The sequence below is a fragment of the Asparagus officinalis genome, chromosome 8 (genome assembly GCF_001876935.1).
Source record: "Asparagus officinalis chromosome 8, Aspof.V1, whole genome shotgun sequence".
NCBI lineage: Eukaryota > Viridiplantae > Streptophyta > Magnoliopsida > Asparagales > Asparagaceae > Asparagus > Asparagus officinalis.
Window position 1 is genome coordinate 130,070,055 of NC_033801.1, and position 27,403 is coordinate 130,097,457.

Genomic DNA, 27,403 nt, shown 5'->3' on the forward strand with positions numbered 1-27,403 from the left:
GATATACATCCCGTTGGTTTAATGCACATACGCGTGAGAAATGTAGTGTCAATGTTTCTTGACCAGATTTCATGCATGAATCCAAGTGTTTTGCACTTCATTTAAAATCTAGAGGTTAGGGTTTTCTCTCTTTTTTTATAGGGAAAATTGCTTCTTGCCCCCAAAATAACTCCAAGTATCTATCCCCCCAAGATTTTTTCAAAGCTCCCAAAAACCCTAAAATTAAACCCACAATTCTTTTAGCACCCAAAACACAAAACCCAACACTTTCAAACATTTGAAGACCATGATACGCCCCCCCCCACCCCACCTTTTTTTTTCATGATGTCACTGTAGTCATGATTAGAAATGAGTTTTGCTAGGGAAAAATTCTAGTTCCCTCCAAATTCTTCCAACGGCGTCCACATCGGCGATGGAGCTTTCTTGGCGTTCGTTCATAGTTATTGGATGTTTCCTAACAACATGAACTGAAATTACACTTAACATGGACTATTATTAGGCTTAACATGAAATTAGACCTAACATGAAAGAATAGAGAAGATAATGACATTTTAGGTTTTATACTTTTTATCCTCTCTTGGATGGTAATAATTACTAAAAGAGAGCTGTAGCACATGATGTGATACTTCTTGGGCCTGAACCACATGGAAAAAAAAAGTGAAGGGGTTGCATTACATGAACATATTGCTATTGCTCTTGAACATATTGCTATTGCTCTTGAGGCCTTGACACACTTTTCCAAAAAAAATATATATGGCTTAACTTTTTCCTTCCTCTTTGCTAGTACGTGGATAAGCTTTTCGCCCTAGTTCTTGAGAGATAGCCTTCTTAATTTCGATTATCAAGATGGGAGACGATCACAGCAGCGACAGCAAAACCCTAAAATCTCCTCGATGGTCTCTGATCGGGATGACCGCTCTCGTCACTGGCGGAACTCGAGGAATCGGGTTCAATTTCGTATCTTATTTTGTTTCTTTTTCTGTCGATTTTTAGAGGAATTTTCTTTCGATTTCCTCTCCGAATTTAATCTAATTTCCCTCATCTACTCTTTTGATTCCGTCGATTACAGGCACGCTGTGGTCGAGGAATTGGCTGCTCTCGGGGCGTCGGTCCACACGTGCTCTCGAAAGGAGGGGGAGCTCGCCACGTGCTTGAAGAAATGGGAGGGGCTAGGGTTAAGAGTCACTGGATCGGTCTGCGATTTGTCTGTGAGAGAGCAGAGGGAGGAGTTGTTGAAGGAGGCCTCGTCGATTTTCGGTGGGAAATTAAACATTTTGGTGAGTTTTTTATTTTCTAGTGTTGTAATTCCTGGAAAGTTTGCATTAGAACTTTGATGAATTGAAAATTGAAAATGTGGGTGTCATTGATTTGATCCTATTAGAAGATGTAAGAACTTTTCTTTTTTAGTGTACTATGTGGTCAATTTAAGCTGCTATGTAGTTCTCTGAACAGGAGCGTCGGTGACCTTTAAGAGATCTTGGTTAGGGGTTTTAACGTTAGTGTTGTTGGCTTTGTCTTTAGGCTGAACATATAAAGGAAAGAAGGATGAGTTGTTACTGATAACAGAAGCCTAAAGGTTGGGGGATTAGTATCTAACTAATGGAGTTATAATGGTGAATTAATGGTAACTCTTAATGGATTAATAGGATTGATTAATGGATGGTTGTTTAATGTTGACGTTAGAGAATTTAAATGGTTAGAGGTAATGAATTATAATCACCACTTAAGAAACAATTCATTATAGTTGTAATGAAAGCACCTAATAATAAGTTAAAATCTTTGACGGCTAATCCCCAACTCCTCTCGTGTTTATAAAATTAAATTAATTTTTTTTAAAATATTTTTCCTTATTAAAAAATTTATATGTTTTTATAGTTGATGTATCATTTTTTTGGATTGGCATGCTAAAAAATATATAATGAATGACGGTTTTTATAAAATTGCACGTGCATTGCAAGCTCTAATACATGTTAAAAAATATATAATGAATGGTTTGGTGACATTAATATTGGATTAGTGGAGGGGTTACAAAAAATAGAAGTTAAATATTAGTGGACAATCAATAGGAGAGTTATGACATTATTAAGAATGCATGCATATATATGTATGTGGTTATGGTTATATGTATGTGTTTTATGGATTTTATGTATGTATGTATGTGTTTTAAAGGGTATTTTCGGGAGAAATGTTTTAACATACCAAACCACTTTTAGAATAGTATTAGATTAGATTACAACACGAGCATAGATACGTCGAGCGAAATAATCCAAACAAGGAAACCCTCATGTATATACCTTGTAGCTTAAATTGTAAATTCCTAAATACCAAACCCGAAATTTAATACAAGAACAAAAATAAAAGAAAACAAACACATCTCAGAACTTAAATCCGGTGTCATGTCGTAACTCACATAAGTGTCATGTCCAACCTATGCAAGTATCAGTGTTAATCTCAAGGTCTAAACTGATGTCCAACACATGAACTAAAACTAGATGTAGTGGATGTCCAACACATGGAAATCTCAAGGTCTAAACTGATGTCCAACACATGAACTAAAACTAGATGTAGTGGATGTCCAACACATGGACTGCATATGAAAATTGTCCAACACATGGGATGTCCAACACATGGACTGCATATGAAAATTGTCCAACACATGGACTGAATGTGATAAATGTCCAACGCATGGACTACACCATAATTGCCCAACACATGGACTAGATGAAATATATGAACAGATGCGTATATCCTAATTTCTCACGTGTCTCGGTGTGCAAACCTAAACTCGTGTCCGCATGTCATCTCATATGTAAAGATACAGGTTAAACAAAAATTACTAATACCCGTTATTCGAGGCGACTCCTCGTTCATATTAAAGCACGCAATAATAATAAACAAGCATAAATAGTTTCAGTTAAACTGAAATAACCCAAACAGATCCAAACTGAGGAAACTAGAAAATTCCTCATCAGTCGACTCATAGTCGACTGGGATTGGTCGACTCATTGGTCGACCAGAACAAAACACAAAACTATAAATTTTCCCGTCAATCGACTCATTGGTTGACTCATCAGTCGACTCATAAGTCGACTGATAAGTCGACTCATAAGTCGACTGAGCAGAAAATTCTCAGTTTTTCTGCATACGATGATTTATATGAAAAATTTAAATCTAAAGTTCATCATGTCCAACAAAATATTTCTGATTCTAACACGTGTATCAACAGAAACGAAAGATTTGCATGTAATAACTTACATTAAAACCCTAAACATATTTATCCATGTTTAAAAACGTTTAAAAACAAAGAAATCACAAAGAAACACATGTTTAAAACTAACTCCAGATCTGGATCTACATTACAAAACGTTGGTGAGTTTTTATTAAACTGAAAATGTAGATCTTGCTAACTCCAGATCTGGATCTACATTACAAAACGTTGGTGAGTTTTTATTAAACTGAAAATGTAGATCTTGTAACTCATAATATAAAGCATTTATCTTTATGCACAAAAAATACGTTTTAGGCTCAATAATTCGAAATAAATCTCAAAGAAAACTATACAAACAGTGGGTGAGGGCTGAGCGAGATGTTACTCGCCTCTGGTATGCTAGAACAACTCCTGAATCCGAGAGAGGATGATTCCCTTCGCTGTACCTCGTCAAAACCCGCTGAAATCCTCCGAAAATCCTCCAAAAATCACCAAAAACGAACTAGGGTTTGAGGGGAGAGAGGGGCTAGGGTTTCTCTGGGATTCTGATGGGTTTGGGGTTGGTTTCGGGTAAAAGAAAATATATATAATACGGTTAAAACCCGAAAGAAAACTCACCCAAACCCACAACTGAAAAATCTGAAAATCTGCCCGTAAGTCGACATAGGTCGACTCATAAGTCGACTCATGAGTCGACTAAGCCGATGTTTTTCAGATTCGTGCATGTTTTGCTAATTTGCCAAAACCAATGCACAAAACTCTATAAAAATACACTCATACATATCTGATAACTTGTTATCAAGTATATTTTATGACCTCAAGTCATTTACCATAATAGAATTATCTATCACCAATAATTCACTTACACTTCTAACAAAAATACGGGGTTCTACATATTTGTTCAAAACAAACAAAAATTGTCAAAAATATTGGGTTATATCCCATAAAAAACAAATTTAAAGATTTACTTTCATTTGAAATGAACCAAATGTGATAAACATTTTGGGTTATAGCGCATGAAAATTACGAAATTTGTTGTACAAAAAATTTATTTATATTTCTTCCAAATGAATTAAAGTTGTCTAATTTTGTAGCTTATAGTTCATGAAAATCGCGAATTTTGATGTATATGTAATTTATTTACAATCATTCAAAACAAACCAAAATTGTGAAAAATATGGATTATAGCCTATGAAAATCGCAAATTTTGATGTACACAACAAATTTACTTTTGTTTATAATGATCTAAAATCAACAAAAATTATTGGTTATAGATCATGAAAATTACAAATTTTGATGTACATGTAACTTCTTTACATTCGTTCAAAACGAACCAAAATTGTCAAAAGTCATCAGTTCTAACTCATGAAAATTGCAAATTTTGATGTACTCATAATGAATTTATTTTTGTCTAAGAGGAACCAATTTGGAAAAAATTCGATGGTATAACTCATGATAATTGCATATTTTAAATCACACAATTTATTTGAATTCGTTTAAAACCAAACCAAAATTAAAAAAATCAAGTGTTTGCCCATAAAAATCGAAAATTTTGATGGACACATAAATTATTTACATTCTTTCATAACTAATGAAAATTATCAAAAACCATAGGTTATAGCGGTGAAAATAACAAATATTTATGTACACAATAAATTTACTTTCATTCGAAATGGACCAAAATTGACAAAATTAGTATGTTATAGTTTATGAGAATTGCAAATTTGATGCACCCATATTCCATTTGCTTTCTTTCAAAACGATCCAAAATTGTCAAAATTTGTGGGTTGTAGCCCATGAAAAACACAAATCTTGATATACACATAATAAATCTCCTTCGTTCAAAATGAACAAAAGTAATTTTGGGTTCTAGCTAATGAAAATCGTAAATTTTGATGTACACATAATTTATTTAAAGATGTTAAAAACGAATCAAAATTGTTAAAAATCACATGGTATGGCCCATGAAAACCACAAATTTTTATGTGCAGAATAAAATTACTTTTGTTCGTAATCAACCAAAATTGATAAAAATTATAGGTTATAGCTCATGAAAATTACAAATTTTGATGTACACAATTTATTTACATTCATCCATTTCACGTAATCTATTTACAATTGTTCAAAATAAACTAAAATTGTATAAAATCATGGATTATAACCCACAAAATCACAAATTATGATGTACACAACAAATTTACATTCGTTCAAAACGAATTAAAATTGACAATAATTATATGTTAGAGCTCATGAAAATTACAAATTTTGATGTACACAATTTATTTACATTCATCCATTTCACGTAATCTATTTACAATTGTTCAAAACAAACTAAAACTGTATAAAATCAGGATTATAACCCGCAAAATCACAAATTATGATGTACACAACAAATTTACATTCATTCAAAACGAATTAAAATTGACAAAAATTATAAGTTATAGCTCATGAAAATTGTAATTTTTGATGTACACAATTTTTTTATGTTCATTCAAAACGAACCAAAATTGTGGAAAATCATAGGTTCCTAACTCATGAAAATAATAACCTTTTATGTAGACGTAATAAATTTTCTTCTGTTCAAAATGAACCAATTTAGAAAAAAATCATGGGTGTAGCTCATAAAAATCACAAATTTTGATGCACATAATTTATTTACATTCATTCAAAAAGAAACAAAATAGTCAAATAAATCACGCCTTATCCATGAAAATCGCAAATTTTAATGCACACAATTTATACTTTCTTTCATAACAAACTAAAATTATAAAAAAAAATCATGGGTCATAGCTCGTGAGAGTCTTGAATATCTATATACACAACAAATTTTTACTTTCGTCCTAAAAGGACCAAATTTGACAAAATTAGTATGTTATAGTTCATGGAAATCACAAATTTTGATGTATAATACATAACCTATTTATATTCATTCAAAATGAACCAAAATTATCAAAAATCGTGGGTTATAACCCATAAAAACATGAATTTTGATGTACCCATAATAGATATATTTTTGTTTGAAACAAACCTAATGTGATAAAAATTTTGGATGTTAGTGCATGAAAATTGCGGAATTTGTTGTGCAAAAAATATTTACATTCGTTCAAAACGAATCAAAATTGACAATTTTTAGGTTATAGTTCATGAAAATCGCGATATTTAATATACACATAATTTATTTACAATGGTTCAAAATAAACCAAAATTATCAAAAATCATGGGTTATAGCCGTCGAATTTGTAAATTTTAATGAGTTCACTTTCGTTTAAAACAAACCCAATTTGGTACAAAATATAGGTTATAGCTCATGAAAATTAATAATTTTGATGTACACATAATTTCTTTGCATTCGTTTGACCCAAATTTGCAAAAATCATGACTTCTAACTTATGAAAACTATAAACTTTGATGTACTGTCAATAAATTTATTTTTGTTTGAATGGAACTAATTTGGAAAAAATTCACTTTTATAGCTCATGAAAATCACAAATTTTAATGTACATAATTTATTTTTCATTCATAATAAATGAACCAAAATTGTCAAAAAAATCATGTGTTAGCCCATGAAAATTGTAAATTTTGATGGACACATAATTTATCTACTTTCTTTCATAGCAATCTAAAATCCTAAAAAATCATTGGTTATATAGCCTGTGAAAATAGCAAAGATTTATGTACACAACTAATTTACTTTCATTCAAAATGGATCAAAATTGACAAAACTAGTACGTTATAATTCACGAGAGTTACAAATTTTAATGTATACATAATCCATTTATATTTGTTCAAAATGAACCAAAATTATCAAAAATCGTGGGTTATAGCCCATGAAAAATACAAATTTTGATATACATATAATAAATTTACTTCTTGCAAAATGAACCAAAAGTGGCAAAATTTAGGGTTATAGCTCACAGAAATCGTAAAATTTAATATACACATAATTTATTTAAAGTCCTTAATAACAAATCAAAATTGTCAAAAATTCGTAGATTAGCTCGTGAAAATTACAAATTTTGATGTACAGAATAAATTTACTTTCGTTCATAGCTAACCAAAATTGACAAAAATTATTGGTTACTGCTCATGAAAATTATAAATTTTGATATACATAATTTATTTACGTTCATTCGAAATGGACCAAAATTGTCAAAAATGATGGTTATATCCCATGAAAATCACAAAGTTTGATATACACATAATTTATTTACATTCATTCAAAACGAACCACGGTCATTTAAATCGTTGGTTAAAGCCTATGAAAGTCACAAATTTTGATGTACACATAATAAATTTACATTCGTTTAAAAAAATAAAAATTGATAAAATTCATGGGCTATAGCTCATGAAAATCACAAAGTTTGATATGCATAATTTATTTTTATTCGTTCAAAAGGATCCAAAATTATGGGTTATATCCCATGAAAATCACAAATTTTAATTTACATATAATAGATTTACTTCGAACCAAAGGTGATAAAAATATTGAGTTATAGAACATGAAAATTACGAAATTTGATGTATAGAAAATTTATCTGCATTCATTTAGAGTGAATCAAAACTGAAAATTTTTATAGGTTATATAGTTCATGGAAATCGTAAATTTTGATATACATGTAATTTATTTACCATCATTCAAAACAAGCCAAAATTGTCAAATATCATGGATTATAGCCCATAAAAATTGTAACTTTTAATGTACACATAAAAAATTTACTTTCCTTTAAAACAAACCAAAGTTGTCAAAATTTATAGGTTATAGCTCAAGAAAATTAGAAATTTGGATGTACACAATTTCTTTCCATTTGTCCGAAATGAACCAAACTTGTCAAAAATCATGGGTTCTAACTCATAAAAATCGCAAATATTGATGTATACAATAAATTTATTTTTGCTCAAAATGAACCAATTTGGAAAAAAATCGTCGGTATAGCTCATGAAAATAGCAATTTTTGATATACACAATTTATTTTACATGCGTTCAAAATGAACCAAAATTGTCAAAAAAATCACGTGTTAGCCTATGAAAATCGCAAATTTTGATGGACAATTTATTTATGTTCTATCACAACAAACCAAAATTATAAAAATCATCAGTTATAATCTGTGAAAATCTTAAGTATATATGTTAACATAACAAATTTACTTTCGTTCGAAAAGGACCAAATTGATAAAATTAGTACGTTATAATTCATGAGAATCACAAATTTTAATATATACGTGAGCTATTTACATTCAATTAAATTAAGCTTATGTTGTAAAAAATTGTGGAATATACCTCATGAAAAACACAAATTTTGATTTACGTATAAAAATTTGCTTTTGTTCAAAACAAACCAAAAGTGTCAAAACTTTAGGGTCATAGCTCATGAAAATTGTAAATTTTGATGTGCATAACATATTTGCTTTCATTTGAAACGGACTAAAATTGACAAAATTAGTATGTTATAGCTTATGAGAGTCACAAATTTTGATGTAAACATAACCTATTTACATTTGTTCAAAAAAATTTATCAAAAATCATAGATTATAGCCCATGAAAATACATTTTGATTTACACATAATAAATTACATTCATTCAAAATGAACAAAAAGTGACAAAATTTTAAGGCTATTGCTCATGAAAATTGAAAATTTTGATGTAAACATAATTTATTTAGAGTCGTTAAAAACAAACCAAAAGTTTCAAAAAACGTGGGTTGTAGCCCATGAAAATCGTAATTTTGATGTACATAATAACTTTACTTTCGTTCATAATGAAACAAAATTGACAAAAATTATAGGTTATATCTCATAAAAATTATAATTTTGATGTGCACATAATTTATTTACAGTTATTCGAAACAAACTAAAATTGTCAAAAAATCATGGGTTATTGCCCATGGAAATTGCAAAGTTTGATGTACACATAATTTATTTACATTCATTTAAAATAAACCAAAATTGTCAAAATCATTGGTTATAGCTCCATGAAAAGCACAATTTTTCATGTACACATTACAAATTAACACTCCTTCAAAATGAACCAAAATTTACAAAATTCTTGGGTTATAGCTCATAAAACGCAATATTTTGTTATACACATAATTTATTTATATTCGTTCAAAACGATCAAAATTTTCAAAAATCTTGGGTTATGGCCTATGTAAATCACAAATTTTGATGTGCACATAATTGATTTACTTTCATTTGTAACGAACCAAAGTTGATAACAATTGTGGGTAATAAGCACATGATAATCACGAATTTTTTTGTACATAATTTATTTTACATTCCTCCAAAATGAATAAACCTGACAAAATTTGTGAGTTATAGTTCATGAAAATTGCGAATTTCAATGTACGTATAATTTATTTATAGCCGTTCAAAACAAACCAAAATTATAAAAAATAATGTATTATAAATGTATTATAGCCCGCAAAAATCATAATTTTGATGTACACAACAAATTTACTTTTGTCCAAAATGAACCAAAATTGACAAAAATTATAGGTTATAATAGCTCATAAAGATTACAAATTTTGATGTACTGATAATTTATTTACATTCATTCAAAACAGAGCAAATTGGCAAAAATGGTTCTAACTCATGAAAATTGCAAAATTTGATGTATACATAATAAAGTTACTTTCATTTGAAGCAAACCAATTTTGACAAAAGTTCATGTGGACAGTCCATGAAGTAAATTTTAATGTATACTATTTATTTACATTCATTCAAAACTATTCAAAATTGTCAAAAATCATGGGTTAGACAATGAAGATCGCAAATTTTGTTGGACACATAATTTATCTACATTCTTTCATAAAAAACTAAATTTATAAAATATCATGGGATATAGCCCGTGAAAATCACAAATATTTATGTACACATAACGAACTTGCTTTCGCTTGATTCAGACTAAAATGGACAAAATTAGCATGTTATAGTTTGTAATTTTTGATATTTGAAATTAGGTCCCAAAATCTTCATATTTTGAGATTTATCCCCCAAATCTTTGAAGTGTTTTGAAATTATTTGTGTTACATTTTACCATCGTAATTGTTATCTATGATCGGATAGTGGTGTTAATTGGTGTTAATCAGGCATTGGTAGTTTCAAATTATCATATTAGTGGGCCAGTTATCAGACAATTTTTTAATCCCTTCTCCTATCTTCTTAATCTCTTCCAGTTTTCATCTTTCTGCAACAACATATATTTTTAAGTTCTGTTGTCGTTTACATGCGTAGCTTGTTGAAAATATGACATACCAATTACTACAGATAATCCATTAAAACGAGTAGATTTCTAAATCCTGACATATGACATATACGGATAATAACTCCAGCTATATTTCACTTCATGGTATTATACACTTTGATATGAGACCATATTTGTTTTATCAACTTATTGCATTGGAAGTTTTCATGTTCCACTCTATTACTTCCACTACATTCTTATCTTTTTCAATATTTTTTCACCATTTATTCCAAATTTGACCTATTTACTAGTACTTAAGTTTTGTTTTTAAAATTAGATAAGCTAGTAATAATGACTGCAATACAATCTCTGGATGGCTTGATCCTTACTAGTCTCTGAATTTTGATTTCGTATTCATGTGCTGAGAAGTCTTTAATACTTCTTAGTATTTTGTAGGTAAACAATGTTGGAACAAATATCAGGAAGCCGACTACTGATTACTCATCTGAGGAATTCTCATTCCTTATGGCGACCAACTTTGAATCTGCTTTTCATGTGTGCCAACTTGCACATCCTCTTCTTAAAGCATCAGGAAAGGGCAGTATTGTATTCATCTCGTCTGTTGCTGGGGTCGTTGCTCTAAATAGTGGTGCCATCTATGCGGCTACTAAAGGTAAGACTTCGCATAGTAGCAACACATTTATTTATAATTTTTTAGAAGGATGGCAAGTTGAAAGTTAGTCTGTGTTTTTATGTGTCAGGAGCAATGAATCAAATTACAAAAAATTTGGCATGTGAATGGGCAAAGGACAATATCCGAGTCAATTCTGTTTCGCCGTGGTACATCAGGACTTCGCTTGTTGAAGGTGTAAGTTCTCTCTCCTTTGATGGTATTGGAATGAGGAGTCTGATAATATATCCCTGAACATGGATAATATCACGTGTCAATTACTCTGGTTCCTTCTTCCCCCTAGCTCATAGTTGATTTACAACAAATACAAGTATGTTTCATATTTAAGTGTTTAAATTTGACATGTATTTAGTCTTGATCTTTATTATTAGGAGTCCGTGTCCTTGAATTTTTGTACAATCATCAGCAGGGCAGGAATCTGAATAATATGATTGGTAGTGTGTCTTGTCGTAATTTGGGGAGCCCCACTGGATATTCAAATCCTGGGTGGAAAATTGGGGAGGAACTAAGCAAGGACTACCCAACTGTGCACTAAGAACTCTCTTTGTCCCCTATAGGCGAATCATGGACGTCTGTGGGTTTGCTGTATATGATCCTACATTGATTAAGAGAAAAAAATGGAGAAACCAAGTCACATTGGTAATTGGAGAGAGTGGAGCCTTGAAATTTCTAGATCTAAATATGTGATCACTAGTGACCTTTCTCTTTATTTGTAGGGATTTACAATTTGACATATCATTGAAGGTGCATGATCAGACTACTACTAAGATGCAGTAGAGTCATGTGTAATCTCAAGCATATACTTGCGAACTTTCTTTTTTTTCTTTGATTAGTATTCTTGTTTGCTGCAAACTATTATCTAACCCAATCTTAATTCTAATCCCCTCTTCCATTTTTTTCCAGCTCTTTGCAGACAAAGACTTTGTGGAGAGTGTAATTGCTCGGACCCCTCTTCGAAGAGTAGGGGAGCCAGAAGAAGACAACGGGGGGTAAAATGGACCAATTTGCAAATATCCAGAAAAAGAGGACTAATTTGTAAATTTTCGAAAAAGGTCAAAAAATTGCTCACCAGCATATTAGGGAAGCGCGCCATCAACCGATGCAGCAGGAAAACGACCTCTCGATACTCGCGACATAATGGCCTACAGAAAAAGAATTCAAGAGGTCAGATCTAGAAATAAAAATCACTTTTTTATCCCCTAAAAAGGCGAGCTTGAGGCATCAAATCACTCCCTCAACCCTTATATGCGATCCCGCTATTCCATACACTAGATCAAACTTCCCCCTAGCTCATAGTTGATTTACAACAAATACAAGTATGTTTCATATTTAAGTGTTTAAATTTGACATGTATTTAGTCTTGATCTTTATTATTAGGAGTCCGTGTCCTTGAATTTTTGTACAATCATCAGCAGGGCAGGAATCTGAATAATATGATTGGTAGTGTGTCTTGTCGTAATTTGGGGAGCCCCACTGGATATTCAAATCCTGGGTGGAAAATTGGGGAGGAACTAAGCAAGGACTACCCAACTGTGCACTAAGAACTCTCTTTGTCCCCTATAGGCGAATCATGGACGTCTGTGGGTTTGCTGTATATGATCCTACATTGATTAAGAGAAAAAAATGGAGAAACCAAGTCACATTGGTAATTGGAGAGAGTGGAGCCTTGAAATTTCTAGATCTAAATATGTGATCACTAGTGACCTTTCTCTTTATTTGTAGGGATTTACAATTTGACATATCATTGAAGGTGCATGATCAGACTACTACTAAGATGCAGTAGAGTCATGTGTAATCTCAAGCATATACTTGCGAACTTTCTTTTTTTTCTTTGATTAGTATTCTTGTTTGCTGCAAACTATTATCTAACCCAATCTTAATTCTAATCCCCTCTTCCATTTTTTTCCAGCTCTTTGCAGACAAAGACTTTGTGGAGAGTGTAATTGCTCGGACCCCTCTTCGAAGAGTAGGGGAGCCAGAAGAAGTCTCATCTCTGGTGGCTTTCCTTTGCCTCCCTTCTGCATCCTACATCACAGGGCAGATCATCTCGGTTGATGGTGGAATGACTGTGAATGGGTTCTACCCGACTCACGATTAGGCAACACCCTGTGTATTTTGGGCCGGTACATAATGACATGCATACGTAGAATTGCATGTTGATATTTTTAGCTTGAAGTTTGTTTATATGGTGGACATTGACCTTAGACAATAATAAACATTTGCATTATGGGTCTGTTATTTAGTTTTCTGCTTGTAAAATTCAATATCTTGGGATTTCTTTGTGCAACGGAAGGCTGTTATTTTATATCTGGTTCGCCGTTATTGTTATAGCTAAAGTTTTATCGATCCAAACAATTGGTGGAGTTTCTACTCAAAATATATCAAGGGGCTCGCCTTCAATAAAGAGAGAGAAACAGGTTAGAAAGCTGGAGAGGCTATGCAGCGGCTTCAGCCAATTCTTTTACTTGGTTATCGATCATCTAAAGGTATTTTCCTCAGTGAACATGACCTATTGATATTGTATTCAGTTTACTGCTGTCATATCTTATGTTATCTTTTTTCTTCATCAAATTGGCCCATGGCTGCAGTGTTGTATGTTAATGTGGGCAGTGAAAATTCTCTTCTACAAGAATTTCGGAAAATATAACAACGATATCTGCCTAGATTCTTCAACTATTCTTGTCAAGTTCGTATCTGCAGGGCTTAGGCTGCCCTCTGTGCTTGCCCGGTCTTGCCACAAGCCTAATTGAAATCCATATGGGAAAAGTGTTTTATCTCCAGTTACCGGTTCAAACAGAAATTATGAGGAGTTCAATTTATGGCTTATTCGTAAATCTGCAACAATTGTTATTATTGTGAATGTATACTTGTGCTAGTTTTTTTTTTTTTCCAAGGTGGATTTGTCAGATAAAGTTGCTTCTAATTGAAAGCATAAGAGTGAAGCAACTCATAAAGAAACTACCAGAGCCTGACCGTGTAGCATATCCTAAGTACAGTAGGTAGAGAAAACTTGTGAAGAATTGATCTCCAAATAAAATAAATAAAAATACAAAAAGAGTATTGTAAGAGGATGTGATCATGATTTTCATTCTCAATTCCACAAAGAGGGCGACTAGGGCTCAAGGACTACACCCTTGTAGATTAATCTATCCCCAGTATTTAACTTTTTCCTTAAAACTAGTCATAAAAGCATGCCTCAGTCCTCCACCAATCAATATAAAATTGATAAGAAGACTTGAGGTCCATGCATTCACGTGTACACGTATATCATATTTATCTTGATCTCACTACTCGTAGTTCTTTGTCGAGGTGCTTAATTTGATTAGCTTAAGCTTTTGATGTGATGGGCTAACATACTTAATTTTTTTTCTTGATTGATTTATTTAATTACATGAAACTTTAAGCATCCAGAAGGTACAAAAATGCATTGACCATCTTAGACGTCACTAATTAAGTAGGCCCTTTCTTAGACGGAGAATTTGTTAGATGTGTGGAAATATTCGGACACAATCGAGATACACGCGTTTTAAGCAAGGCTCCGATAAACATTTAGTGGCAACCGCAGAGCATACGATAAACAGATACACGCGTTTTAAGCAAGGCTCCGATACCACTTGTTGGACAATCGAGATCAGATAAAGCGGGGTCATAATATTAACTAATATTAGTGCGGAAATAATAAATTGATCGAACACACAGATTTTTACGTTGAAAGCCCCTAAATAAATCTGGGTAAAAATCACGGAGAAGAGAAGAAGAATCTGCTATGAGAAAAAAAATTAGGGTTACAATATCTCTTTTGTACAAAGAGAAATTCTCACTGTTCTATATGAAGTTTGGAGCTAGGTAGGATTAATTGAGCAGATGGTGAACTCTACTCTGTAAACTGATCTCTTTCACTTTCAACCATTGATTTTTTTCGTCGGTGCCTAAGGGGGTGTTTGGTTACATTTCTATAAATTGTAGGAAATGTTTTCCATCAAAAATTTGATTTCCTTGTATTTCTTAAAAAAATTATAGGAAAAGTTTTGAGAAGTCAAAAAGTACAAATTTTCTTGTTTTTTGAAGTTTGCTTGTTTGGTTCAAAACAAGAAAATGTGCTACACACTTTATAGAAATAGCAAATTTTCTTTTTCTTTTGTTTGGTTACATATGTCAAATTTATAGAAAATTGTTAACTACCATATTTATTATTTTAGTAATGGCTAGTTTAATGTCTAGTTCCTAACAATATAGAGCTAAACAAGCTTGATTGAGCCATGAAACCAAAATAATAGCCAAAACAACCCGACAACAAGCAAAAATATCAATCACATAGCCAACAATAGAGAGCTAAACAAGCTCGAATCAGCATAATAACCACAAAACAGCATCCATCGTTCGACAACAGCCCAATGACCACCAAATATCCAACAATAGAGAGCTAAACTAGCTCGAATCTCCATATTAACTGAAAAAACAGCTTTAGGAGCTCGACTACAAGCCCAAGTACTCACCAAATTCCCAACAATAAAGAGCTAAACAAGCTCGAATCAGCATAACAACCAAAAAACAGCCTTCATAGCTCGACAACAAGCCCAAATACTCACCAAATTCCCAACAATAAAGAGCTAAACAAGCTCGAATCAGCATAACCACCAAAAAAACAGCCTTCATAGCTCGACAACAAGCCCAAATACTCACCAAATTCCCAACAAAATAGAGCTAAACAAGCTCGAATCAGCATAACCACCAAAGAAAACTAAACAACGAAGTGCAAACTTAAAGACCTGTAAAGTAAACTAAACATTCAAGTAAACTAAACAACAGAGTCATATGTAAATGTATAGTATATCAAATTGTGCCATTAATATACTTGGAGATGACATTAGCATTGGAGCAAAATGAACCAAATGCAACCGAAAACCCAAAAATACAGAGCTAAACAAGCTCGTAACAGAAAGCGACTTCCTGAGCTTGACGCGATTGGTTTTTAGCGAAGCCCACCCACTTCCGAAAGCGACTCTCTCCAACGTACGTGCTTCTTTCGTTTCATCTATTTATATATGCTCTCATCACTAAAATTCTTGAGAGATACCCTTCTTAATTTCGATTATCAAGATGGGAGACGATCACAGCAGCGGCAGCGAAACCCTAAAATCTCACCGATGGTCTCTGATCGGGATGACCGCCCTCGTCACTGGCGGAACTCGAGGAATCGGGTTCGATTTCGTATCTTATTTTGTTTCTTTTTCTGTCGATTGTTAAGAGGAATTTTCTTTCGATTTCCTCTCCGAATTTAATCTAATTTCCCTCATCTACTCATTTGATTCCGTCGATTACAGGCACGCTGTGGTCGAGGAATTGGCTGCTCTCGGGGCGTCGGTCCACACGTGCTCTCGAAAGGAGGGGGAGCTCGGCGCGTGCTTGAAGAAATGGGAGGGGCTAGGGTTAAGAGTCACCGGATCGGTCTGCGATTTGTCGGTGAGAGAGCAGAGGGAGGAGTTGTTGAAGGAGGCCTCGTCGATTTTCGGTGGGAAATTAAACATTTTGGTGAGTTATTTTTTTATTTTCTTTGAAGCTGTATTCACACTTGGGCCGCCGATACCACAGAGGGATCTGTTCACAATAAATAAAACTGCAGGGGGTCTATGTACAATTAACCCTTAAGTTATTAGTTTTGCTCGTCAAAGTTGTTGTACATTCATGCGACCTGTGTTTGTCACACGTTTTCATATTTTAATTCTTTCCCTTCACTTGCAGCGGCGTCGCCAAGAAATTATGTCAACAATACCAAGAATTTTTTGAGAGAAATGATAGGGTCTCAAACTTTAAAATTTTCCAACCAGTTATTAAAATGATTGTCTACAGAAGAGACTACTCACAATCATTTTCTAGCTTAAAGAAGCAGCGATCTTATAATGTCAAATACTAGATTGAACTAACTAACTTGTTCAAATTCCTCTAAATTAGAAGAGCAGGGCGCTATGTCCAAGGTTCTACACATTAAACATTAACATTCCTGCCATTTATTACTATAGTTGTACTTCTTTCTAAAAGCTTAATGTTATCATTTCTAAGCTCTATCCTCTTGAAGACTTAGTTCTATCCAATTAACTTTGTTCTACCATTAATTCTAAGTTCCATCCATTTAAAAAACTTGCTCTATCCGGTTTATCAACTCTTAACTTCTATCCCCTTCAACAACTTCCTTCTACGTCCTCTACCTCGTACGAGACCGTCTTTTCACTTTCATCTTCTCTTTTTCCTTCTGAATGTCGCCATCTCTGACTTGTTGGAAGTCGAGTCGAATATCATCTTTGATATCATGCAGATCACACGACATCTGACCTCTTTCTATGTTGACGTACAAAAACGTATTTACTTTTGCTCGAAACGAACCAAAGGTGATAAATTTTTTGTGTTATAGCGCATGAAAATTGGGAAATTTGTTGTACACAATGTATTTATGTTCATTCAAAACTTATCAAAACTGACAAAATTTTTAGGTTTTTATTCATGAAAATCGTAAATTTTGATGTACATGTAATTTATTTAAAATGATTCAAAACAAACAAAAATGGTATATATCATGGATTATAGCCCACAAAAATCGCTAATTTTATTGTACACAACCAATTTACTTTCATAAAAATGAAACAAAATTGACAAAATTATAGGTTATAGCTCATGAAAATTACAAATTTTAATGTACACATAATTTCTTTACATTCGTTCCGAACGAACTTAAATTGTCAAAAATCATGAGTTCTAATTCATGAAAATAGATGTACTTATAATAAATTTACATTCATTGAAAAGAATTCAATTTGGAAAAAATTCATGGGTATAGCTCATGAAAATCACAAAATTTGATGTACACAATTGATTTGCATTCATTCCTAGCGAACCAAAATTGACAAAAAAATCACGTGTTAGCCAATAAAAATTACAAATTTTGACTGATAATTTATCTACATTCTTCCATAACAAACTAAAATTTTAGGAAATCATGGGTTGTTGCTCATGAAATTGGCAAATATTTATGTACACATAACAAATTTACTTTTGTTAGAAATGGATCAAATTGACAAAATTAGTTCGTTATAGCTGATGAGAGTCGCTAGTTTTGGTGATGTATACATAATCTATTTGCATTCATTCAAAATGAATTAAAAATATCAAAAATCATAGGTTATATAGCTCATGAAAAACACAAATTTGTATTTACATCGTTCAAAACGAACCAAAAGTGACAAAAATTTGGAATTATAGCTCATGAAAATTACAAATTTTAATGTACACATTATTTAAAGTCATTATAATACGAACAAAAATTATCAAAAATCACGGATTATAGCGCATGAAAATTACAAACTTTGATGTACATAATAAATTTACTTTCTACGTAACTGCCCAAAATTGATAAAATTTATAGGATATAACTCATGAAAATTGTGAAGTTTGATGTACACAATTTATTTACTTTCATTCTAAACAAACCAAAATTTTAAAAAACTATAGCCTATGGATGACACAAAGTTTGATGTACACATAATTTATTTATATTCATTCAAAATGAAACAAAGGTGTCAAAATCATTAGTTATATCTCATTTTAATGTACACAACAATTTACATTGTTCGAAATGAACTAAAATGTATACAATTCGCGGGTTACATGAAAATCGCAAATTTTTAATATAAACATAATATACTTATATTTGTTCAAAGCGAACAAAAATTGTCAAAAATATTGGGTAATAGGCCATGAAAATCACAAATTTTAAAATTTATTTTCATTTGAAACGAACCAAATGCGACAAAAATTTTGGGTTATAGCGCATGAAAATTGCGAAATTTGTTGTACAAAAACTTTATTGACATTTGTTCAAAATGAATCAAGGCTGACAAATTTTTTAGCTTATAGTTCATGAAAATCGCGAATTTTGATGTATATGTAATTTATTAACAATCATTCAAAACAAAACAAAATTGTTAAAAATATGGATTATAGCCCATGAAAATCGCAAATTTTGATGTACACAACAAATTTACTTTTGTTTAAAATAAACTAAAATTAACAAAAATTATTGGTTAAGTACATAAAAATTATAAATTTTGATGTGCACGTAATTTCTTTTACATTATTTCGAAACGAACCAAAATTATGAAAAGGCATGAGTTCTAACTTATGAAAATCACAAATTTTAATGTACTCATAATAATTTTTGTTGTCTGAGGAACGAATTTGGAAAAAAGTTCGTTGGTATAGCTCATGATATTCGCATATTTCAATGTACACAATTTGTTTGCATTCGTTTGAAATAAACCAAAATTATCAAAAAAAATCAAGTGTTAACTCATAAAAATTGCAAATTTTGATGGACACGAAATTTATCTACATTTTTTCATGACAAACCAAAATTATCCAAAATCATAAGTCATAGCTGTGAAAATAGAAAATATTTATGTACACAACAAATTTACTTTCGTTCAAAATGGATCAAAATTGACAAAATAAGTACCTTCTAGTTTATAAGAATTGCAAATTTTGATGTACACATAATCCATTTACATTCTTTCAAAATGACATAAAATTGTCAAAGATCGTGGGTTACAGCGCATGAAGAACACAAATTTTGATATACACATAATAAATATCCTTCGTTCAGAATGAACAAAACTAATGTAGGATTCTAGCGAATGAAAATCACAAATTTTGATGTACACATAATTTGTTTGAAGCCGTTAAAAATAAATCAAAATTATCAAAATTACAGGTTATGGCTCATGAAAACAACAAATTTTTATGTGCAGAATAAAATTACTTTTGTTCGTAATTAACCAAAATTGATAAAAACTATATATATACATACATATGAAAATTACAAATTTTGTTGTACACAATTTATTTATACATTCATTCATTTCACTTAATTTATTTACAATTATTCAAAACAAAACAAAATTATCTGAAATCATTGACCTACAAAAATTGCAAATTTTGACGTACACAACAAATTTACATTCGTTCAAAATGAATCAAAATTGACAAATAATATAGGTTAAAGCTTATGAAAATTGCAAATTTTTATGTACGTATAAATTTTTTATATTCATTCGGAATGAACCAAAATTATGGAAAATCATGGGTTCTAACTCATGAAAATCGTAAATTTTGATTTACATGTAATAAATTTACTTTTGTTCAAAATGAACCAATTTAGAAAAAAATCATGGGTATAACTCATGAAAATCGCATATTTTGATGTACATAATTTATTTACATTCGTTCAAAATGAACGAAAATAGTCAAATAAATCATGTCTTAGTCCATGAAAATCGCAAATTTTGATGTACACATAATTTATACTTTTTTTCATAACAAACCAAAATTATAAAGAAAATCATGGGTGCCCATGAAAGTCTTGAATATTTATGTACACAACAAATTTACTTTCGTTCTAAAAGAACCAAATTTGACAAAATTAGTATGTTATAGTTCATGAGAATCACAAATTTTGATGTATACATAACCTATTTACGTTCGTTAAAAATGAACTAAAATTGTCAAAAATCATTAATAGCAAATGAAAAACATGAATTTTGATCTACACATAATAGATATACTTTCCTTTGAAATGAACCAAAGGTGATAAAAACTTTGGGTTTAAAGTGCATAAAAATCGCGAAATTTGTTGTACAAAAACTACTTACATTCGTTCAAAATAAATCAAAATTAACAATTTGTAGGTTATAGTTCATGAAAATCGCGATATTTGATGTACATGTAAATATGTAATTTACTTATAATAGTTGAAAACAACTCAAAATTGTTAAAAACCGAGGATTATAGCCATCCAAATTGAAGATTTTGATGTATAGATAAAAAGTCTACTTTCGTTTAAAACAAACCCAAATTGATACAAAATATAAGTTATAGCTCATGAAAATTACAAATTTTGATGTACACATAATTTTTTTGCATACGTTTGACCAAAATTTGCAAAATCATGACTTCTAACTCATGAAAATCACAAATGTTGATGTACTTATAATAAATTTATTTTTGTTCAAATGGAACCAATTTGGAAAATATTCACGTGTATAGCTCATGAAAATCGTAAATTTTAATGTACACAATTTATTTTTCATTCATTTAAAACGAACCAAAGTTGTCAAAAAATCATGTGTTAGCCTATGAAAATCACAAATTTTGGTGGACACTAATTTAACTACTTTCTTTTATAAAGAAACTAAAATTATCAAAAATCATGGGTTATATAGCCCGTAAAAATAGCAAAGATTTATGCATATATAACAAATTTACTTTTGTTCAAAAATGGACCAAAATTGATAAAATTAGTACGTTATAGTTCAAGAGAATCACAAATTTTAATGTATACATAACCTACTTACATTCGTTCAAAATGAACCAAAGTTGTCAAAAATCGTGGATTATAGTCTATGAAAAACACAAATTTTGATATACATAATAAATTTGCTTTGTTCAAAATAAACCAAAAGTGGCAAAATTTTAGGGTTATAGCTCACGAAAATCGTAAATTTTGATATACACATAATTTATTAAAGACATTAAAAACAAAACAAAATCGTCAAAAAAATCGCGGGTTAGCTCATAAAAATCGCAAATTTTGATGTATAGAATAAATTTACTTTCGTTCATAGCCAATCAAAATTGACAAAAACTATAGGTTATTGCTCATGAAAATTGCAAAAAATTTTGATGCACATAATTTATTTACACTCATTCGAAACAGACCAAATTTGTCAAAAATGATAGTTATAGCCAATGGAAATAACAAAGTTTGATGTACACAACTTATTTACATTCATTCAAAACGAACCAAGGTTGTTTAAATCATTGGTAATATCCCATGAAAATCATAAATTTTGACTTACACAATAAATTTACATTCATTCAGAAAAGAACCAAAATTTACAAAATTCATGGGCTATAGCTCATGAAAATTATAAATTTTGATATATGCATAATTTATTTTTATTCGTTCAAATGATGTAAAATTGTCAAAAATATTGGGTTATATCCCATGAAAATCATAAATTTTGATATATACATAATAAATTTGCTCTCGATCAACACGAACCAAAGGTGATAAAGATTTTGGGTTATAGGGCATGAAAATCGTGAAATTTGATGTACATGAAATTTATCTACATTCATTTAGAACGAATCAAAACTGAAAAAATTTATAGGTTATAGTTCATGAAAATCGTGAATTTTGATATACATGTAATTTATTTACCATCGCTCAAAACAAGTCAAAATTGCCAAAAATCATGGATTATAGCCCATGAAAAGCGTAAATTTTAATGTACACAAAAAATTTACTTTCCTTTAAACTGAACCAAAATTGACAAAAATTATAGGTTGTAGCTCAAGAAAATTAGAAATTTGGAGGTACACAATTTCTTTCAATTTGTTCGGAACGACCAAAAATTGTCAAAAATCATGGGTTCTAACTCATGAAATTCGTAAATATTAATGTACACATAATACATTTACTTTTGGTCGAAATGAACCAATTTGAAAAAAAATCCTAGGTACAACTCATGAAAATAGCAAATTTTGATGTACACAATTTATTTTACATGTGTTCAAAACTAAGTTGCATGGAAACGGGCACGGGTACTGGTACGGGTGTGGGTACGGGTAGGGGACACGGCAAAATTGTAAAATGTAGGGTACGGGGACACGGCTACATATATATATTGAATTAATAATGTACATGAGATATAATTTTCCCGCTTCATGTGTCATTAGAATTAAAATTCCGATTACATTTTTTAGTTTCTTTTATCATATTGATTATTGTGAATTGTAAATTACTAGACATCTAAACGACCCATTAACTATGTAGTGTTGAACTTGGGTATGGACTGAAACGAACCTGACCCGTATCTCATTACTTTCAAAAGACGGATGTGAAGTGTAAGCTCTACGTCCAGGAAGTCTTTGACAAGTGTTTTAAATTAGCACATATATCGTATAATTGAGTACATGTTGTAATAAATGCATGCATATATTCAAGAAGTGTCCATGAAGTTTGGGTACGGAAAAGTGTCGGGTACGTGTCCAGTATGGGTACGGCTTCATTATAGAAGTACCCGGGTAACATAGGTTCAAAATGAACCAAAATTGTTAAAAAATCATGGGTTAGCCTATGTAGATCGCAAATTTTGATGGATATAATTTATCTGTGTTCTATAATGACAAACCAAAATTATAAAAAATCATCGGTTATAGTCCGTAAAAATCTTAAGTATTTATGTCAACATAAGAAATTTCATTTCGTTCAAAATGGACCAAATTGACAAAATTAGTACGTTATAATTCATGAGAATCACAAATTTTAATATATACATGACCTATTTACATTCAATTGAAATGAACCAAAGTTGTCAAAAATTATGGGTTATAGCCCATGAATAACACAAATTTTGATTTACACATAAAAAATATTTACTTTCGTTTAAAACAAACCAAAAGTGACAATATTTTAGGGTTATAGCTCATGAAAATCGTAAATTTTGATGTGCATAACAAATTTGCTTTTGTTCGAAACGGATTAAAATTGACAAAATTAGTATGTTATAGGCTATGAGAATCACAAATTTTGATGTAAACATAACCTATTTACATTTGTTCAAAACAAAAACAAAAATCAAAAATCGTAGGTTATAACCCATGAAAACACATTGTGATTTACACATAATAAAGTATATCCGTTTAAAATGAACAAAAAATGATAAAATTTTGGGGTTATAGCTCATAAAATCGTAAATTTTGGTGTACATATAATTTATTTAGAGTCATTAAAAATGAACCTAAATAAATGTGGGTTATAGCCTGTGAAAGTCGCAATTTTGATGTACATAATAAATTTACTTTCGTTCATAATGAAACAAAATTGACAAAAATTTTAGGTTATATCTCATAAAAATTATAAATTTTGATGTACACATAATTTATTTATAGTCATTCGAAACAAGCCAAAATTGTGAAAATCCATGCGTTATTGCCTGTGGAAATTTCAAAGTTTGATATACACATAATTTATTTACATTCGTTTAAAATGAACCAAAGTTGTCAAAATCATTTGTTTTAGCCCATGAAAAGCATAAATTTTCATGTACACACAACAAATTTACATTCGTTTGAAATGAACCAAAATTTACAAAATTCGTGGGTTATAGCTCATGAAAATAAGAATGTTTTGTTATACACATAATTTATTTATATTCATTCAAAACGATCAAAAATTTCAAAAATCCTGGGTTATTAAAATCACAAATTTTGATATGTACGTAATTGATTTACTTTCATTTGAAACGAGCCAAAGGTGATAAAAATTATGGGTTATAGCACATGATAATCACGAAATTTTTTGGACACAATTTATTTACATTCATTCAAAATGAATCAAAACTGATTAAATTTATGGGTTTTAGTTCATGAAAATTGTGAATTTCAATGTGCATGTAATTTATTTATAGTCGTTCAAAACAAACCAAAATTGTCAAAAATAATGGATTATAGCCCACAAAAGTCGCAGTTTTGATGTACACAACATATTCACTTTTGTTCAAAACGAACCAAAATTGACAAAAATTATAGGCTTAATAGCTCATAAAAATTACAAATTTTGATGTACACATAATTTCTTTAAATTCGTTCAAAATGGAGCAAAATTGTCAAAATGGTTCTAACTCGTGAAAATCGCAAAATTTGATATATACAAAAGTTCATGTGGATAGCTCATGAAATCGCAAATTTTGATGTTCAAAACTAACCAAAATGTCAAAAATCATGGGTTAGACAATGAAAATCGCAAATTTTGTTGGACAATGGACACATAATTTATCTACATTCTTTCATAAAAAACCCAAATTATAAAATATAGTCGGTTATAGCCCGTGAAAATCACAAATATTTATGTACATAACAAATTTGCTTTCGCTCAAAACAGACAGAAATTGACAAATTAGTATGTTATAGTTCATGAGAATCGCAAATTTTGATATTTGAAATTAGGTCCCAAAATCTTCGTATTTTGAGATTTGCCCCCCAAATCTTTGAAGTGTTTTGAAATTAGTTTATGTGTTACATTTTATCTTTGTAATTGTTATCTATGATTGGATAGTGGTGTTAATTGGTGTTTAAAAATATATGTTGTTATCTATGATTTTTTAACTCCTCCTCCTATCTTCTTAATCTCCTCCAGTTTTCATCTTTCTGCTAACAACATATATTTTTAAGTTCTGTTGTTGTTTACATGCGTGGCTTGTTGAAAAACTCACATACCAATAACTACATATAATCCATTAAAACGAATAGATTTCTAAATCCTGACATATGCTTTATACGGATAATAACTCCAGCTATATTTCACTTCATGGTATTATACACTGTGATATGAGACCACATTTGTTCTATCAACTTATTGCATTCAAAGTTTTCATGTTACCTTTTTCAATCCTTTTTTGCCATCTATTCCGAAATTGACCAATTAACTAGTACTCAAGTTTTGTTTTTGAAATTAGATAAGCTAGTAAAAATGTCAGCAAAACAATCTCTGAATGGCTTGATCCTTACTAGTCTCTGGTTTTTGATTTCGTATTCGTGTGCTGAGAAGTCTTTAATACTTCTTAGTATTTTGTAGATAAATAATGTTGGAACAAATATCAAGAAGCCGACTACTGATTACTCATCTGAGGAATTCTCATTTCTTGTGGCGACCAACTTTGAATCTGCTTTTCATGTGTGCCAACTTGCACATCCTCTTCTTAAAGCATCAGGAAAGGGCAGTATTGTATTCATCTCGTCTGTTGCTGGGGTGGTTGCTCTAGATAGTGGTGTCATCTATTCGGCAACTAAAGGTAAGAGTTCACATAGTAGCAACACATTTATTTATAATTTTTTAGAAGGATGGCAAGTTGAAAGTTATGTCCCTGTGTTTTTGTGTGTCAGGAGCAATGAATCAAATTACAAAAAATTTGGCTTGTGAATGGGCAAGGGACAATATCCGAGTCAATTCTGTTTCGCCGTGGTACATCAAGACTTCGCTTGTTGATCATGTAAGTTCTCACTGCTTTGATGGTGTTGGAATGAGGTGTATGATAATATATCCCTGAACATGGATAATATCACGTGTCAATTACTCTGGTTCCTTCTTCCCCCTAGCTCGTAGTTGATTTACAACAAATACAAGTATGTTTCATATTTAAGTGCTTAAATTTGACATGTATTTAATCTTGATCTTTATTATTAGGAGTCCGCGTCCTTGACTTTTATATCTGCACAATCACCAGCAGAGCAGGAATTTGAAGAACATGATTGGTAGTGTGTCTTGTCGAATTTTGGGCAGCCCCACCGGATATTCAAATCTTGGGTGGATCTAAGCAAGGACTACCCAACTGTGCACTAAGAACTCTCTTTTTCCCCTTTAAGCGAATCATGGACATCTATGTGATTGCTGTCTATGATCCTACATTAAATGGAAGAAACCAAGTCACATTGGTAATTGGAGAGGGTGGAGCCCTGAAATTTCTAGATCTAATATGTGATCACTAGTGACATTTCTCCTTATTTCTAGGGATTTACAATTTGACATGTCATTGAAGGTGCTTGATCAGACTACTACTAAGATGCAGTAGAGTCATGTGTAGTCTCAAGCATATACTTGCGAACTTTCTTTTTTTCTTTGATTAGTATTCTTGTTCGCTGCAAACTATTATCTAACCCAATCTTAATTCTAATCCCCTCTTCCATTTTTTTCCAGCTCTTGGCAGACAAAGACTTTGTGGAGAGTGTAATTGCTCGGACCCCTCTTCGAAGAGTAGGGGAGCCAGAAGAAGTCTCATCTCTGGTGGCTTTCCTTTGCCTCCCTTCTGCCTCCTACATCACAGGGCAGATCATCTCTGTTGATGGTGGAATGACTGTGAATGGGTTCTACCCAACTCACGACTAGGCAACAACCTGTCCATTTTGGGCCTGTACATAATGACATGCGTAAGTAGAATTGCATGTTGATATTTTAAGCTTGAAGTTTGTATATATGGTGGACATTGAGCTTAGACAATAATAAACATTTGCATTATGGGTCTGTTATGAGTTTTCTGCATGTAAAAACTCGATATCTTGGAATTTCTTTGTGCAACGAAAGGCTGTTATTTTATATCGGGTTCGCCGTTATTGTTATAGCTAAAGTTTTATCGATACAAACAATTGGTGGAGTTTCTACTCAAAAGATCGAGAGACTCGTGTTCCATAGAGATAAACTATGCAGTGGCTTCAGCCA

At 31.3% G+C, this 27,403-nt stretch overlaps 1 protein-coding gene across 7 annotated transcripts; it reads left to right on the forward strand.

The window, feature by feature from the left end:
- On the forward strand, positions 755–27,280 carry LOC109820229 (tropinone reductase homolog At5g06060-like). Of its 7 annotated transcripts, none has more exons than XM_020386343.1 (6): positions 755–947; positions 1,070–1,277; positions 10,845–11,061; positions 11,150–11,256; positions 11,983–12,026; positions 26,929–27,280. In XM_020386343.1, the coding sequence occupies exons 1-6, from the start codon at positions 847–849 to the stop codon at positions 27,071–27,073; spliced, it is 822 nt and encodes a 273-aa protein (XP_020241932.1). In that variant the 5' UTR covers positions 755–846; the 3' UTR covers positions 27,074–27,280. The 7 variants fall into 7 exon arrangements, with proteins under 7 accessions (XP_020241932.1, XP_020241931.1, XP_020241935.1 ...); XM_020386342.1 differs by lacking the exon at positions 26,929–27,280 and adding an exon at positions 13,050–13,386 and having other exon boundaries at positions 756–947; positions 11,983–12,043; XM_020386346.1 differs by lacking the exons at positions 11,983–12,026; positions 26,929–27,280 and adding exons at positions 11,637–11,718; positions 11,796–11,852 and having other exon boundaries at positions 756–947.